At 43.4% G+C, this 12,627-nt stretch overlaps 1 protein-coding gene across 7 annotated transcripts in view; it reads right to left on the reverse strand.

Annotated features, from left to right (window-relative positions):
• Positions 1-12,627, reverse strand: part of LOC132824473 (liprin-beta-2-like) — a 269,719-nt gene that overhangs the window by 125,965 nt on the left and 131,127 nt on the right. Inside the window, exon 1 of one of the 7 annotated variants that reach the window (XM_060839032.1) lies at positions 4,513-4,966. The exons of the other annotated variants lie outside the window; for them this stretch is intronic. Within the exon in view, the coding sequence (XP_060695015.1) occupies positions 4,513-4,560 (48 nt within the window). The 5' untranslated portion in view covers positions 4,561-4,966. Of the gene's footprint in view, positions 1-4,512; positions 4,967-12,627 lie in introns of those variants that run through there. 7 annotated transcript variants of the gene reach the window in all.

Raw genomic sequence — 12,627 nt, forward strand, 5'->3', positions numbered from 1 at the left:
TCTTACAGAAACTCAGCACCCACGGACCAGTTGAACCGGGAATATTCCCCGTCACAATGGACGTTTCCACACTCTACACCAGCATCCCCCACAAGGATGGCATTGCGGCAACAGCCTCAGTACTCAACGCCAACAACTGCCAGTTTCCAAACACCGTCCTACAACTCATCCGCTTTATCCTCGATCATAACGTCTTCACCTTTGACAACCAATTCTTCATCCAGACACATGGAACAGCCATGGGGACCAAATTTGCACCCCAATATGCCAACATTTTTATGCACAGGTTCGAACAAGATTTCTTCTCTATGCAGGATCTCCAACCAACATTGTACACCAGGTACATTGATGACATTTTCTTCCTCTGGACCCATGGTGAGGAATCACTGATAAAACTACACAGTGGCATCAACAAGTTTCATCCCACCATCAAACTCACCATGGACTACTGTCGACTGTGTGTCTCATTCTTGGACACGTGCATCTCCATCAAGGATGGACACCTCAGCACCACACTCTACCGCAAACCCACAGACAACCTCACAATGTTGCACTTCTCCAGCTTCCACCAAAACATATTAATATAGCCATTTCCTGGACGAGCCCTACGCATACACTAGATCTGCTCAGATGAGGAGGAACATGACGGACACTGAGTACTCAAGGATGCCCTCAAGAACGGGGTACGATGCTCAACTCATCGACTGCCAGTTCTGACGTGCCACAGCAAGGAACCGTAATGACCTCCTCAGGAGACAGACACAGGCTGCAACTGACAGGGTACTCTTCGTTGTTCAGTACTTCCCAAGGGCTGAAAGATTACGCCATGTTCTTCGTGACCTGCAACACATTATCAATGAGGATGAGCACCTCACTAAGACCTTCCCCACACCTCCACTACTTGCCTTTAAACCACCAAACCTCAAACAGATCATTGTTCGTAGCAAACTGCCCGGCTCTCAGGACAACTCCATACAACCCTGTCACAGTGGATGCTGGAAGACGCGTCAGATTGTGGACATAGATACCACTATTACGTGTGGGAACACCTCCCACCTTGTACATGGCAAGTACTCATGTGACTCAGTCAATGTTGTCTATCTTATACATTGCAGGCAAGGATGCCCGGAGGCATGGTACATTGGAGAAACCGAGCAAAGGCTACGACAACGGATGAATGGGCACCGCACAACAATCAACAGACAGGAGGGTTCCCTCCCAGTTGGGGAACACTTCAGTGGTCCAGGACATTCAGGCTCTGACCTTCGGGTGACCATCCTCCAAGGTGGACTTCGAGACAGGCAGCAGAGGAAAGTGGCTGAACAGAGGCTAATAGCTAAGTTCAGCACCCATAGGGAGGGCCTCAACCGGTACCTTGGGTTCATGTCACATTATAGGTGATCACATTGCACCTCTCACACACTCTCACACTCACCACCCCCACCCCAGACACACAGACAGACAAAGAAAAAGAAATAGTGGTTTCTAATCCAAAAATCTCTTTCTTCAAGAGGAAACATCCTTTCTAAATGCATCCTATCCAGACTCCTCAGGATCTTATTAATAGCTTTGAATCAACTTGTTCAGATATGGTATATAGTTAGCAAGTTTGCAGATGACACCAAAATTGATGGTAGAGTGGACAGCGAAGGAGGTTACATCAGATACAATGGGATCTTGATCAGATGGGCCAATGGGCTGAGGAGTGGCAGATGGAGTTTAAAGTTAGATAAAAGTGAGGGGCTGCATTATGGAAAGGTAAATCAGGGCAGGAATTGTACACACAATGGTAAGGTCTTGGGGATTGTTGCTGAATAGACACCTTGGAGTACAAGTTCATATTTCCTTGAAAGTGGCGTCTCAGGTAGATAGGATAGTGAACATGGCATTTGGTATGTTTTCCTTCATTGGTCAGACAGACTATAGAGTTGAGAGGTCATGTTGCGGCTGAACAGGACATCGAGCAAAAGCGAGGACTGCAGATGCTGGAAACCAGAGTTTAGATCAGTGTGGTGCTGGAAAAGCACAGCAGGTCAGGCAGCATCCGAGGAGCAGGAAAATCAACCTTTTGGGAAAAGCCCTTCATTTGGAATAGAGGCAGGAAGCCTCCAGAGTGGAGAGATAAGGGGGTGGTGGTGGTGGGGGGGTGGGTGGCTGGATAGAAGGCAGCAAAAAGAGTACAATAGGTGGGGATGGAGGTGATCGGTCAGAGAGGAGGGTGGAGCAGATAGTTGGGAAGGGAGATTGGCAGGTAGAACAGGTAAGGAGGACAGTGCTGAGCTGGAATGTACAGGACATTGGTTAGGTCACTTTTGGAATATTGAGTGCAATTCTGATCTCACTCCTAATGGAAGGATATTGAAAGAGTTCAAAAAAAAAATTACAAGGATGTTGCCAGGGTTTGAGGATTTGAGCTACAGAGAGGCTGAATAGGCTGGGGCTGTTTTCCATGGAGTGTCAGAGGCTGAGGGGTGACCTTATAGAGGTTTATAAAATCATGAGGGGCATGGAAAAGGTAAATAGACAAAAGTCTTTTCCCTGGGTTGGGGAGTCCAGAACTAGAGCCTAGGGTGAGAGGGTAAAAATTTTAAATGGACCTAAGAGGTAACTTTTTCATGCAGGGAGTGGTGTGTGTGTATGGAATAAGCTACCAGAGGAAGTGGTGGAGGCTAGTATAATTACAAAGTTTAAAAAGGCACCTGGATGGGTATATGAATAGGAAGGATTAAGAGGAATATGGGTCAGATGTTGACAAATGGGACAAGATTGGTTTGGCATGGATGAGTTGGACTGAAGGCTCCGTTTCTGTCCTGTACAACTTTATGACTTGGAAGGAGCTGGAATTTAAACTTGCTGGTCCCCTCAGCATCCTGTAAGTTTTCACCTCTTGTCCTTCTAAATTCCAAAAAAGGTTACAATTATTAGTCTAGCAAACGCTCTGAAATGTTTTTAATATTTATATTCTTCCTTAGATGATCAATACCATACATTGTATTCCAGATGTGCACTCACCAAGACCCTGAATAACTGAAGCACAACCTCTCTACTTTTGGACTCAATTCTCCTCACAATAAACATTCTATTAGGTTTCCTAATGACTTACTGATTCTACGCACCAACCTTTTAGTGATTAGTGATCCCTCTGCATTTCAGACTTTCGCAAATTTCTTATCATTTAACATGCCTTAATTCTTCCTTCCAAGATGGACAATTTGTCAATTTTCCATATTATATTCTATTTGCCGGATCATTGCTCGCTCACTTAACCTATCCATATTTCTTTATGGCTTTATGTCCTGCTTACAACTTAATTTCCTACCTAACTTTGTGTCGCCAGCAATCTTAGCAGCCCAACTTTCTGCGTCAACATTTATGTCGGAGTATACGTTATGAAATTGTTGCTAAGTTTTACTAAGCTGAAGGTGCCATATAAATACAATACATAGGTTGGGTCATCAGAGGCTTTTCCCCTGGGTAGAAAGGTCAACTACAAGAGGGCACAGGCTCAAGGTGAGGGGGGAAAGTTTCAAGAAGTGCAAGGAAACGTTTTCATACAGAAGGTGTTGAGTGCCTGGAATGCACTACCATTGGGATGATGGAAGTAGGCACATTAGCACTTTAAGGTGTACCTTTAAGTATGCATAAAATAGAGGCAAACAGATGGATAGAAACCATGTGTGGGCAATAAGTAGTAGGTCTAAATAAGGATTAGAAATCAGCACACCCTTGTTGGGCTGAAGGGTCTGCTCCTAGCTACCTTCTTGCTCCTAAGATATGTGTAAAATGTCCTGGGATTCTCCTTAACCCTGTGGGTCAAGGATATTTCATGGCCCCTTTTCGCTCACCTCACTCTGTTTGAGCTCCTTCCTATTTCTCTATATTCTTTAAAGACTTTATTTTTAGTTGCCTAGGTCTTATGTAATTTGTTATTAAAGCTACATATGACATACAACGAAAGATACCATAAAATGCATAATCGCAACCCTCACCCCAAAACACAGATGGAAACATTGCAGCTTCTGAGAAATGAAAATGAATAGGAGTGAAATGAGGTAAGCACATGGTTTCAATGTTACAAAAATGTGAGCTATTTCCTGATCTATCCTCTCGTGAGAAATGCAGGAAAGCCTGACTGTTCGGTGTCCCTCTGTATTATTCAAGAAATGATCAACATACTTGCTAACCTCATTGCGGTGTATCCTGGTGCATGTTTTAAACACAAATGAAAGGATTTCACAGTTTAAATTCTTTAGCTAGTTTTTCAAAGTGATCAGTGATCACAAAATAAACGCTAATACACAAATCCCATGGCTATGCATGATTGTGTCACAGAATTCGAAAACATACTTGAAAGCTAGATTTCTGGTTCTTTACTGACGATAGACGAGTAATTGATTTTCAGTAACCTACCCCAACTGAGGGAAGAGGAGATGAAATTCTATCCATGACAAAATCTGCCATAACTTGTACAAGCCTCTGGGGTTAAAGTACAGAATCACTAAAGCTACTTACCCTCTTCAACCAGGTGAGGTGTTTGTAAATATCGACCTCACCATCCATGCTATGGGACTGCAGTAGCCATAATCCCAGTGAGAGATCGTTTGAGAGTGAAAGAGAGAGATTTATCTGTACAAAGCTGCAGTTCTTCTGCAAAGAACAGTTGCACTACTGTACTCTTAAACGCAAAGTGATGAGTGGAACATATAAAGTCAAATCTCTCTCCCACTCCTAGAGTCTCACAGCAGACTGGAACTGAAGCAATGCTAAACTGTAACAACCCAAGGCAAAATGTCTTGATTCAGTCGATCCACAGAGCATCTGGCTCGTAATAATTTTTCTTAAAAAAAATTGCAAACTTTGATGACAGTCTCTCTCCAGCGAACGTGGATTACTACAGCACCAATCCTCAACAACCTCACTGTAATCCGATTCGGGTGCCTATTGCTTTTCAGAGAAAAGGTGTTTGTTGTTAAAGCAGCAGTCTCGTTTCTATATTGATCAAGTGAGACAGACCTCACTGCTAACCGGCTCCAGCTATTTCCTGTTGTACTAGTAATGATCACACACCATAAGCCATTCCTCCCCACCCCCAATCATCCCCTACTGCATTTCACCGAGTAGCAAAACTAAAAATAGCAGCATTCACCCTTGTCTTATGAGCTTCAGTAAAAGTTGAAAAGTCAAGAGGATTGTGAGATTCTTTAGTAGATGAAAGTTAGTTTCCAAACAAAAACTTTCAATTAAATAACTGCAATGTATTCTTGTTTTGCACAGGGTAACACTCAGCAACCTTCTTGTCCAGGACACCTTATTTATCTAGTCAAGCCAACGTTACAAAGCCCTGTGGTTCTCCTGGTAACAGGTTAATTTTATAGTCACGAATAGAATTCAGACAAGCTAATCTGTTTTAAGTACATGTCAGTTTTTGCAAACAGCAAAGCCTTAATGAGGATCAGGATGTCTGATACGGAATTAAAAGGGAGAACTATCAAGGCAGACCCCATCAGTTCAATTTTGAGGGAGTGCTACACTGTCGAGATGCCACCTTCAGTTGAGACATTTAGCAGATTAGGTTAGATTACCCACAGTATGGAAAAGACCCTTCGGCCCAACAAGTCCATACCAACCCTCTGAAGAATAACCCACAAAGACCCCATTCCCCCTACCCTGAATTTACCCCTGACTAATGCACCTAACACTATGGGCAATTTAGCATGTGCAGGTTAGGTGAATTGACCATCTTGGGACTGTGGGAGGAAAACCATGCTGACATGGGGAGAAATGTGCAAACTCCACACAGACAAACAGTCGCCTAGGTCCCTGGTGCTGTGAGGCAGCTGTGCTAACCACTGCGCCACCATGCCACTCCAGAGATGCCTTCTGTCCTCCCAGATGGACTAAGCGATTCCATGGTATTATTACAAAGGAAAGCATGGGGATTTCTCCCTGGCATCCTGTCTCTCTTTCAACATTTATGAGCCTAACTTAAAGCAAATGGACTGCAACAGCAGCTCACCATCACCTTCTGAAGGGCAGCTAGGGATAGGCAATAGATTCTGTCCCAGTCAGCAATGCTTACATCCCATGAATATAAAATTTAAACAATAAATGAATATTTAAAATAAAAGCTGTCAGATTGAGGCAATGGTGCTTCCTGAAGAATATAAACTGTTGCAAATAGTTACTTGGACAGTAAGAAAAAAAAAGTCATCATTCCTTAGATATTTTCATGCTCGAGGTCAAAGTTTTGGGTAGCTCAGTTCATTAATGAGTTCATTCAAAGCTGTCCACTCTAGAGTAATCTTGTAGCGTCTGTAGAAATTTACAATGCTGTGTTTGGAATTGACTAATCCTTCACAATTTGGACCTAATGGATGTGCTTCAGATCAGAGACATTATGAGCAGCAGGAGGCCCAGGTGATCAGTCTGAGGCCTGTTACATTGTGTGATCTTTGTTAATGCCCTGGACAGTGGTATTCAGAGCGCAGGGAGTACACTGGCAGGTTGCACCTTCTCTGTGCAAGTATAAAACAGTTGGAGTTCAATTGTTTCCAGAAAATTTTAGTTATGTAATGGCAATGGGCATTGGCAAGGTGACCTTAAGATGAGCTAAATGCAGCATCAAGCATATTGATAGGGCCACCACAGAATAGAAATATTATCTGGGTTGGGAAAAGTCAAAAGAGAAAAAGGCATATTAATGTAGAAATAACATAGCTAAAGCACCAATTGAAATTTTTCACTTTAATAGATATTAGCTTAAGAAATACCAAATGACAAAATCTATGATTTTTGACGGTGAAGAATTTCGGAATCATATTCCAACAAAAGACAAAAAGGTTCCCAGATTCCTTTCTTGCATCTGGGTATTAACAAAACACCTACATATGTATATTACCTTTTCACACTAAAACATTCTAAAGCATTTCACTCTTCAGCACTGAACCAGGAGAGAGATTACGTGGTAAAATGTTTCGTCAAAAAGGTTTTAAGAGAAGAATATTATCAAACGTTGGAAGAGGTTAAATGAATGATGTGATATCAGGGTAACGGAGGGATTTTAAAGCAAAGATCATAGTCTGAAAAATCTGAACACTGAAATAGGCCAATCTACCCGTAAAGACATTGTTCTTGAAAAGATTAATCTAGTTATTCCTTTATCATTTTCAATAAATCAATAACAACACTTTTTTTAAACTAATCCAACTCTATTTGGAAGGCTGTTATTAATAATTCTGCAACAATCACCTTATTCTTAACAAAATTAGAGATAGCATCAAGGTCAGTCATTTGAGCTGCTTCTGAGAATGAAGGTGGCCCCTGATTCAGTAACATTCACAGATGTGTCTTTTGAAAATGCGTTGGTTTCGAATGCATCACCTGGTCAGGTAAATGCTGGTTTTGTTAAAATAGTGACAAGAAGCATTGTTTTTCATTGATGTTTAAGTTTGATCGTAATGTTCTCACTGTAGCATACTGGCCAAAAACCGTACACAAATCAATTTATTTGTCTCAACTATTCAGACTGCCCCAGAATTAAATTTTCTAAAACTTCATTCTAGATGCCCACTTTGTTGAGTGGGTAGCACTCTTGCCTCCGGTGAATGAAAGCTGTCAGTTCAAACCTCACACCAGGCATTTGAGGACAATTCTGACTGACATACCTAGAGCAGAGATACGACAGTGCTGGTGCTGGATGCCTTGAAATGCATAGAAGTGGATAAATTCCTAGGACCTGATCAAGTATACCTTAGATCTCGGTGGAAAGCTAGGGAAGTGATTGCTGGGCCACTTGCTGAGTTACTTGTATCATAAATAGTAAATGGTGAGGCACCAGCAGACTGGGGGTTGGTTAACATGGTACCACTATGTAAAAAAAGGTGGTAAGGAAAAGCCAGGTAACTATAGACCAGTGAGCCTGACATCATGGGTGGGAATCCTGAGGGGCAGGATGTACATGTATTTGGAATGGCAAGGACTAACTAGGGATAGTCAGCATGGTTGTGTGTGAGAGAAATCGTCTCATGAACTTGATTGAGCTCTCTGAAGGAGGATTGAGGAGGGCAGAGCAGTGAACATGATCCATATGTGCTTCAGTAAGGCATTTGACAAGATTCTCCATGGGAGACTAGTTAACAAGGCTAGATCTCAAGGATTACAGGGAGAACTAGCCATTTAGATACAGAACTGGCTCAAAGGCAGAAGACAGAGGGTGGTGGTGGAGGGTTGTTTTTCAGTCTGAAGGCCTGTGACCAGTGATGTGTCACAAGGATCAATGCTAGGTCCTCTACATTATGTCATTTATATAAATGATTTGGATGCGAACATAGGAGGTATAGTTAGTAAATTTGCAGATGACACCAAAATTGGAAATGTAGTGGACAGCGAAGAAGGTTACCTCTCAGTACTTGGGATCTTGGTCAGATGGCCCATTGGGCTGAGGAGTGGCAGATTGAGTTTAATTTAGATAAATGCAAGCTGCTGCATTTTTGGAAAGCAAATCTTAGCAGGACTTGTACACTTAATGGTAAGGTCTTAGGGAGTGTTGCTGAAAAAAGATCTTGGAGTACAGGTTCATAGCGCCTTGAAAATGGAGTCGCAGGTAGATAGGATAGTGAAGCGGCATTTGGTATGCTTTTCTTTATTGGCCAGAGTATTGACCACAGGAGTTGGGAGGTCATGTTGTGGCTTACAGGACATTGGTTAGGCCACTGTTGGAATATTGCATGCAATTCTGGTCTCCTTCCTTTCAGAAGGATGTTGTGAAACTTGAAAGGGCTCAGAAAAGATTTACAAGGATGTTGCCAGGGTTCGAGGATTTGAGCAATAAGGAGAGGCTGAATAGATTAGATTCCCTACAGTGTGGAAACAGGCCCTTTGGCCCAACAAGTCCACACCGACCCTCTAAGAGTAACCCACCCAGACCCATTCCTCTCTGACTAATGCACCTAACACTATGGTCAACTTAACATGGCCAATTCACCTGACCTGCATATCTTTGGACTGTGGGAGGAAACCAGAGCACCCGGAGGAAACCCACACAGACAGGGAGAATGTGCAAATTCCATACAGACAGACAGTCACCCAAGGCTGGAATCAAACCTGGAACCCTGGTGCTGAGAGGCAGCAGTGCTAACCACTGAGCCACCATGCCACCGTATAAGCTGGGGCTGTTTCCCTGGAGCATCAAAGTGATCTTATAGAAGTTCATAAAATCATGAGGGGCACTGATACGATAAATAGACAAAGTCTTTTCCCTTGGGTGGGGGAAATCGGGAACTAGAGGGCATAGGTTTTGGGCAAGAGGGGAAAGATACTAAAAAAAAAGGACCCAAGTGGCAACTTATTCATGCAGAGGGTGGTGCGTGTATGGAATGAGCTGCCAGAGGAAGTGGTGCAGGCAACTGTTAAGGACTGTCAAAATCTTAGGTCCAGAAAATTAAAAACAAAGAAAATTACAGCACAGGAACATGTCCTTCAACCCTTAGCCGATCCAGATCCTCCATCTAAACCAGTCGCCTATTTTCTAAGGGTGTATGATCCCTCTGTTCCCAGCCCATTCATTTAGCTGAAAATGTGGTGCTGGAAAAACACACCAGGCCACAAAGACCGCAATTTCCTCTCAGACGTGGTCAACGACGCTCTCCACTGCATCTCCTCCACTTCCCACACCTCCAACTCGCCACCAGGACAGAACCCCACTGGTCCTCACCTACCACCCCACCAACCCCCGGATACATCATATCATCCTCCGTCATTTCTGCCACCTCCAGACAAACCCCACCACCAGGGATGTATTTCCCTCTCCACCCCTATCAGCGTTCCAGAGAGGCCACTCTCTCCGCAATTCCCTCATCAGGTCCACACCCCCCACCAACCCAACCTCCACTCCCGGCACCTTCCCCTGCAACCGCAAGAAGTGCAAAACTTGCGCCCACACTTCTCTCCCCCACCCCCCCTCCCACCAAGGCCCCAATGGATCCTTGTTCATTTGTCGCATTTACTGTATCCGCTGCACCTGATGTGGTCTCTTCTACATTGGGGAGACAGGCCACCTACTTGTGGAACGTTTCAGGGAACACCTCTGGGACACCCACACCAATCAACCCAATTGTCCTGTGGCTGAACACCAACTCTGCCAAGAACATGCAGGTCCTTGGCCTCCTCCATCGCCAGACCCTGGCCACACGACGCCTGGAGGTAGAGCACCTCATCTTCTGCGTAGAAATCCTCCAACCACACGGGATGAATGTAGATTTCTCCAGCTTCCTCATTTCCCCTCCCCCCACCTTCTCAGTCTCAACCCTCTGATTCAGCCCCGCCCTCTTGACCTGCAATCTTCTTCCCAACCTCTCCGGCCTATCACCCTCACCTTCCACCCATTGTATTCCCAGCGCCCCTCCCCCAAATTCTCTCCCCCCTACCTTTTATCTCAGCCCGCTTGGTACACCAGCCCAATTCCTGAAGGGCTTATGCCAAAACGTTGATTCTCCTGCTCCTCGGATGCTGCCTGGCCTGCTGTGATTTTCCAGCACCAGATTTTTCAACTCTGGTACTCCAGCATCTGCAGTCCTCACTTTCTCCGTTCATTTAGCTGTCTGGATAAGTCTTAAATGATGCTATCATGTCCACCTTTAAACTGAAACATTTAAAAGCCATTTTGATGGGTATTTGAATAGGAAGGGTTTAGAGGGATGGCAAATGGGACTAGATTGGGTTGGGATATCTGGTTGGCATGGATGAGTTAGGCCAAAGGGTCTGTTTCCTTGCTATGCATCTCTAGGACTCTCGTAAATCTGTGGAATTATTTACCACAAAAAGAGTTTTGGAGAGTGGGTCATTAAGTATATTCAGGCTCAAACTAGACAGATTTTTAAATATGCAAGAGGAAAATTAGCAAAGTCAAGTTGAGGAATATCAGATCAGCCATGATCTTATTGAATAGAATAGACGTGGTAGGCTGAATGGCCTACTTATGCTCTGATGTTCTATGATTTTATCACAGTACTGAGCGAGTATATAGTGGAGGTGCTGCTTTCAGCTGAAATATTAAAACTCTGTAACCCCCTCAGATGGGCAAAAATTCAATATACTATTCAGAGGAACAGTATGCAAGTTATTCCTGATCTCTTGGCCAACATTGATCATTCACACTACATAGTGAACATTCACTGGGATATTATTGTGGGAGATTATTGTGCTCAGATTTGTCTTCATCTGCATTGCAAAACAGTGGCTACATTTTGGGACTTTGTGAGCATTTCAAAAGGCTCAATGTGAATGCAAGCTCATTCTTTTCACAAATACTGGCAAATTATCCAAATTTTGTATGAAATTGTGCATCACTGCAAGTCATTGGATGACTTGCACCCCTGGAAAACAAATGCTATAACCTCCAAGTCTATGAAATTGCTACAGATATATATTTGAACTGGTAACAGAATATCAAGCTTCATTAACAAATGCTTATGCTACTGATTAAGTTAAATTGCAACTGTTAAGGACTATCAAGATATTTAGGTCCAGAATATTAAGAACAAAGAAAATTACAGAATAGGGACAGGCCCTCTGGCCCTCAAAGCCTTGGCCGATCCAGATCCTCTATCTAAACCTGTTGCCTATTTTCTAAGGGTCTGTTCCCTACTCATTCATCTATCTGTCTAGATAAATCTTCAATGATGCTATCAAGCCACCTCCGCTGGCGATACATTCCAGGTACCCACCACCCTGAGTAAAGAACTTTCCACACATCTCTCCTAAACTTTTCCCCTCTCACTTTGAGTTCATGACTCCGAGTAATTGAGTCCGTCACTCTGGGGAAAAATGCATCTTGCTATCCACCCTACCTATACCGCTCATGATTTTGTAGACCTCAATCAAGTCTCCTTTCAACCTCCATCTTTCCAATGAAGATAATGCTAATCTACTCAACCTCTCTTCATAGCTAACACCCTCCATACCAGGAAACATCCTGGTGAACCTCCTCTGCACCTTCTCCAAAAGCATTCTCATCCTTTGGGTAATGTGGTGACCAGAACTGTACATAGTATTCCAAATGTGACTGTACCAAAGTCCTGTACAACCATAACATGTCCTGCCAACTCTTGTGCTCTATACACCATCTAATGAAGGAAAGCGTATCATATGCCTTCTTGACCACTCTATTGACTTGCATTGCCATCTTCAGGAAGCAATGGACCTGAACACCCAGATCTCTCATCAATTTTCCCCAGGACTTTTCTACTTACTGTAGAGTTTGCTCTTGAATTGGATCTTCCAAAATGCATCACCTCGCATTTGCCCAGATTGAACTCCATCTGCCATTTCTCTACCTAACTCCAATCTATAATCTGTGACAGTCCCCATCATTATTTGCTACTCCATCTGCAAACATGGTAATCAAACTACCCATACATAAATGATTTAGAGGAAGGTATATCACAAACAACAGTGGTCCCAGTAGGATCCCAGTGGAACACCACTGGCCACAGTTCTCCATTTTGAGAAACTTCCTTCCACTACTACTCTGTCGCCTGTTGCACAGTGATCTAAGAGAATAGATCACTACATTCTTATTCAAAATTATTGTTGGAGATTTTAAAATCTGACATTTTTGAACTGTTTTTT

Source organism: Hemiscyllium ocellatum, chromosome 18 (assembly GCF_020745735.1).
Source record: "Hemiscyllium ocellatum isolate sHemOce1 chromosome 18, sHemOce1.pat.X.cur, whole genome shotgun sequence".
Classification (NCBI taxonomy): domain Eukaryota; kingdom Metazoa; phylum Chordata; class Chondrichthyes; order Orectolobiformes; family Hemiscylliidae; genus Hemiscyllium; species Hemiscyllium ocellatum.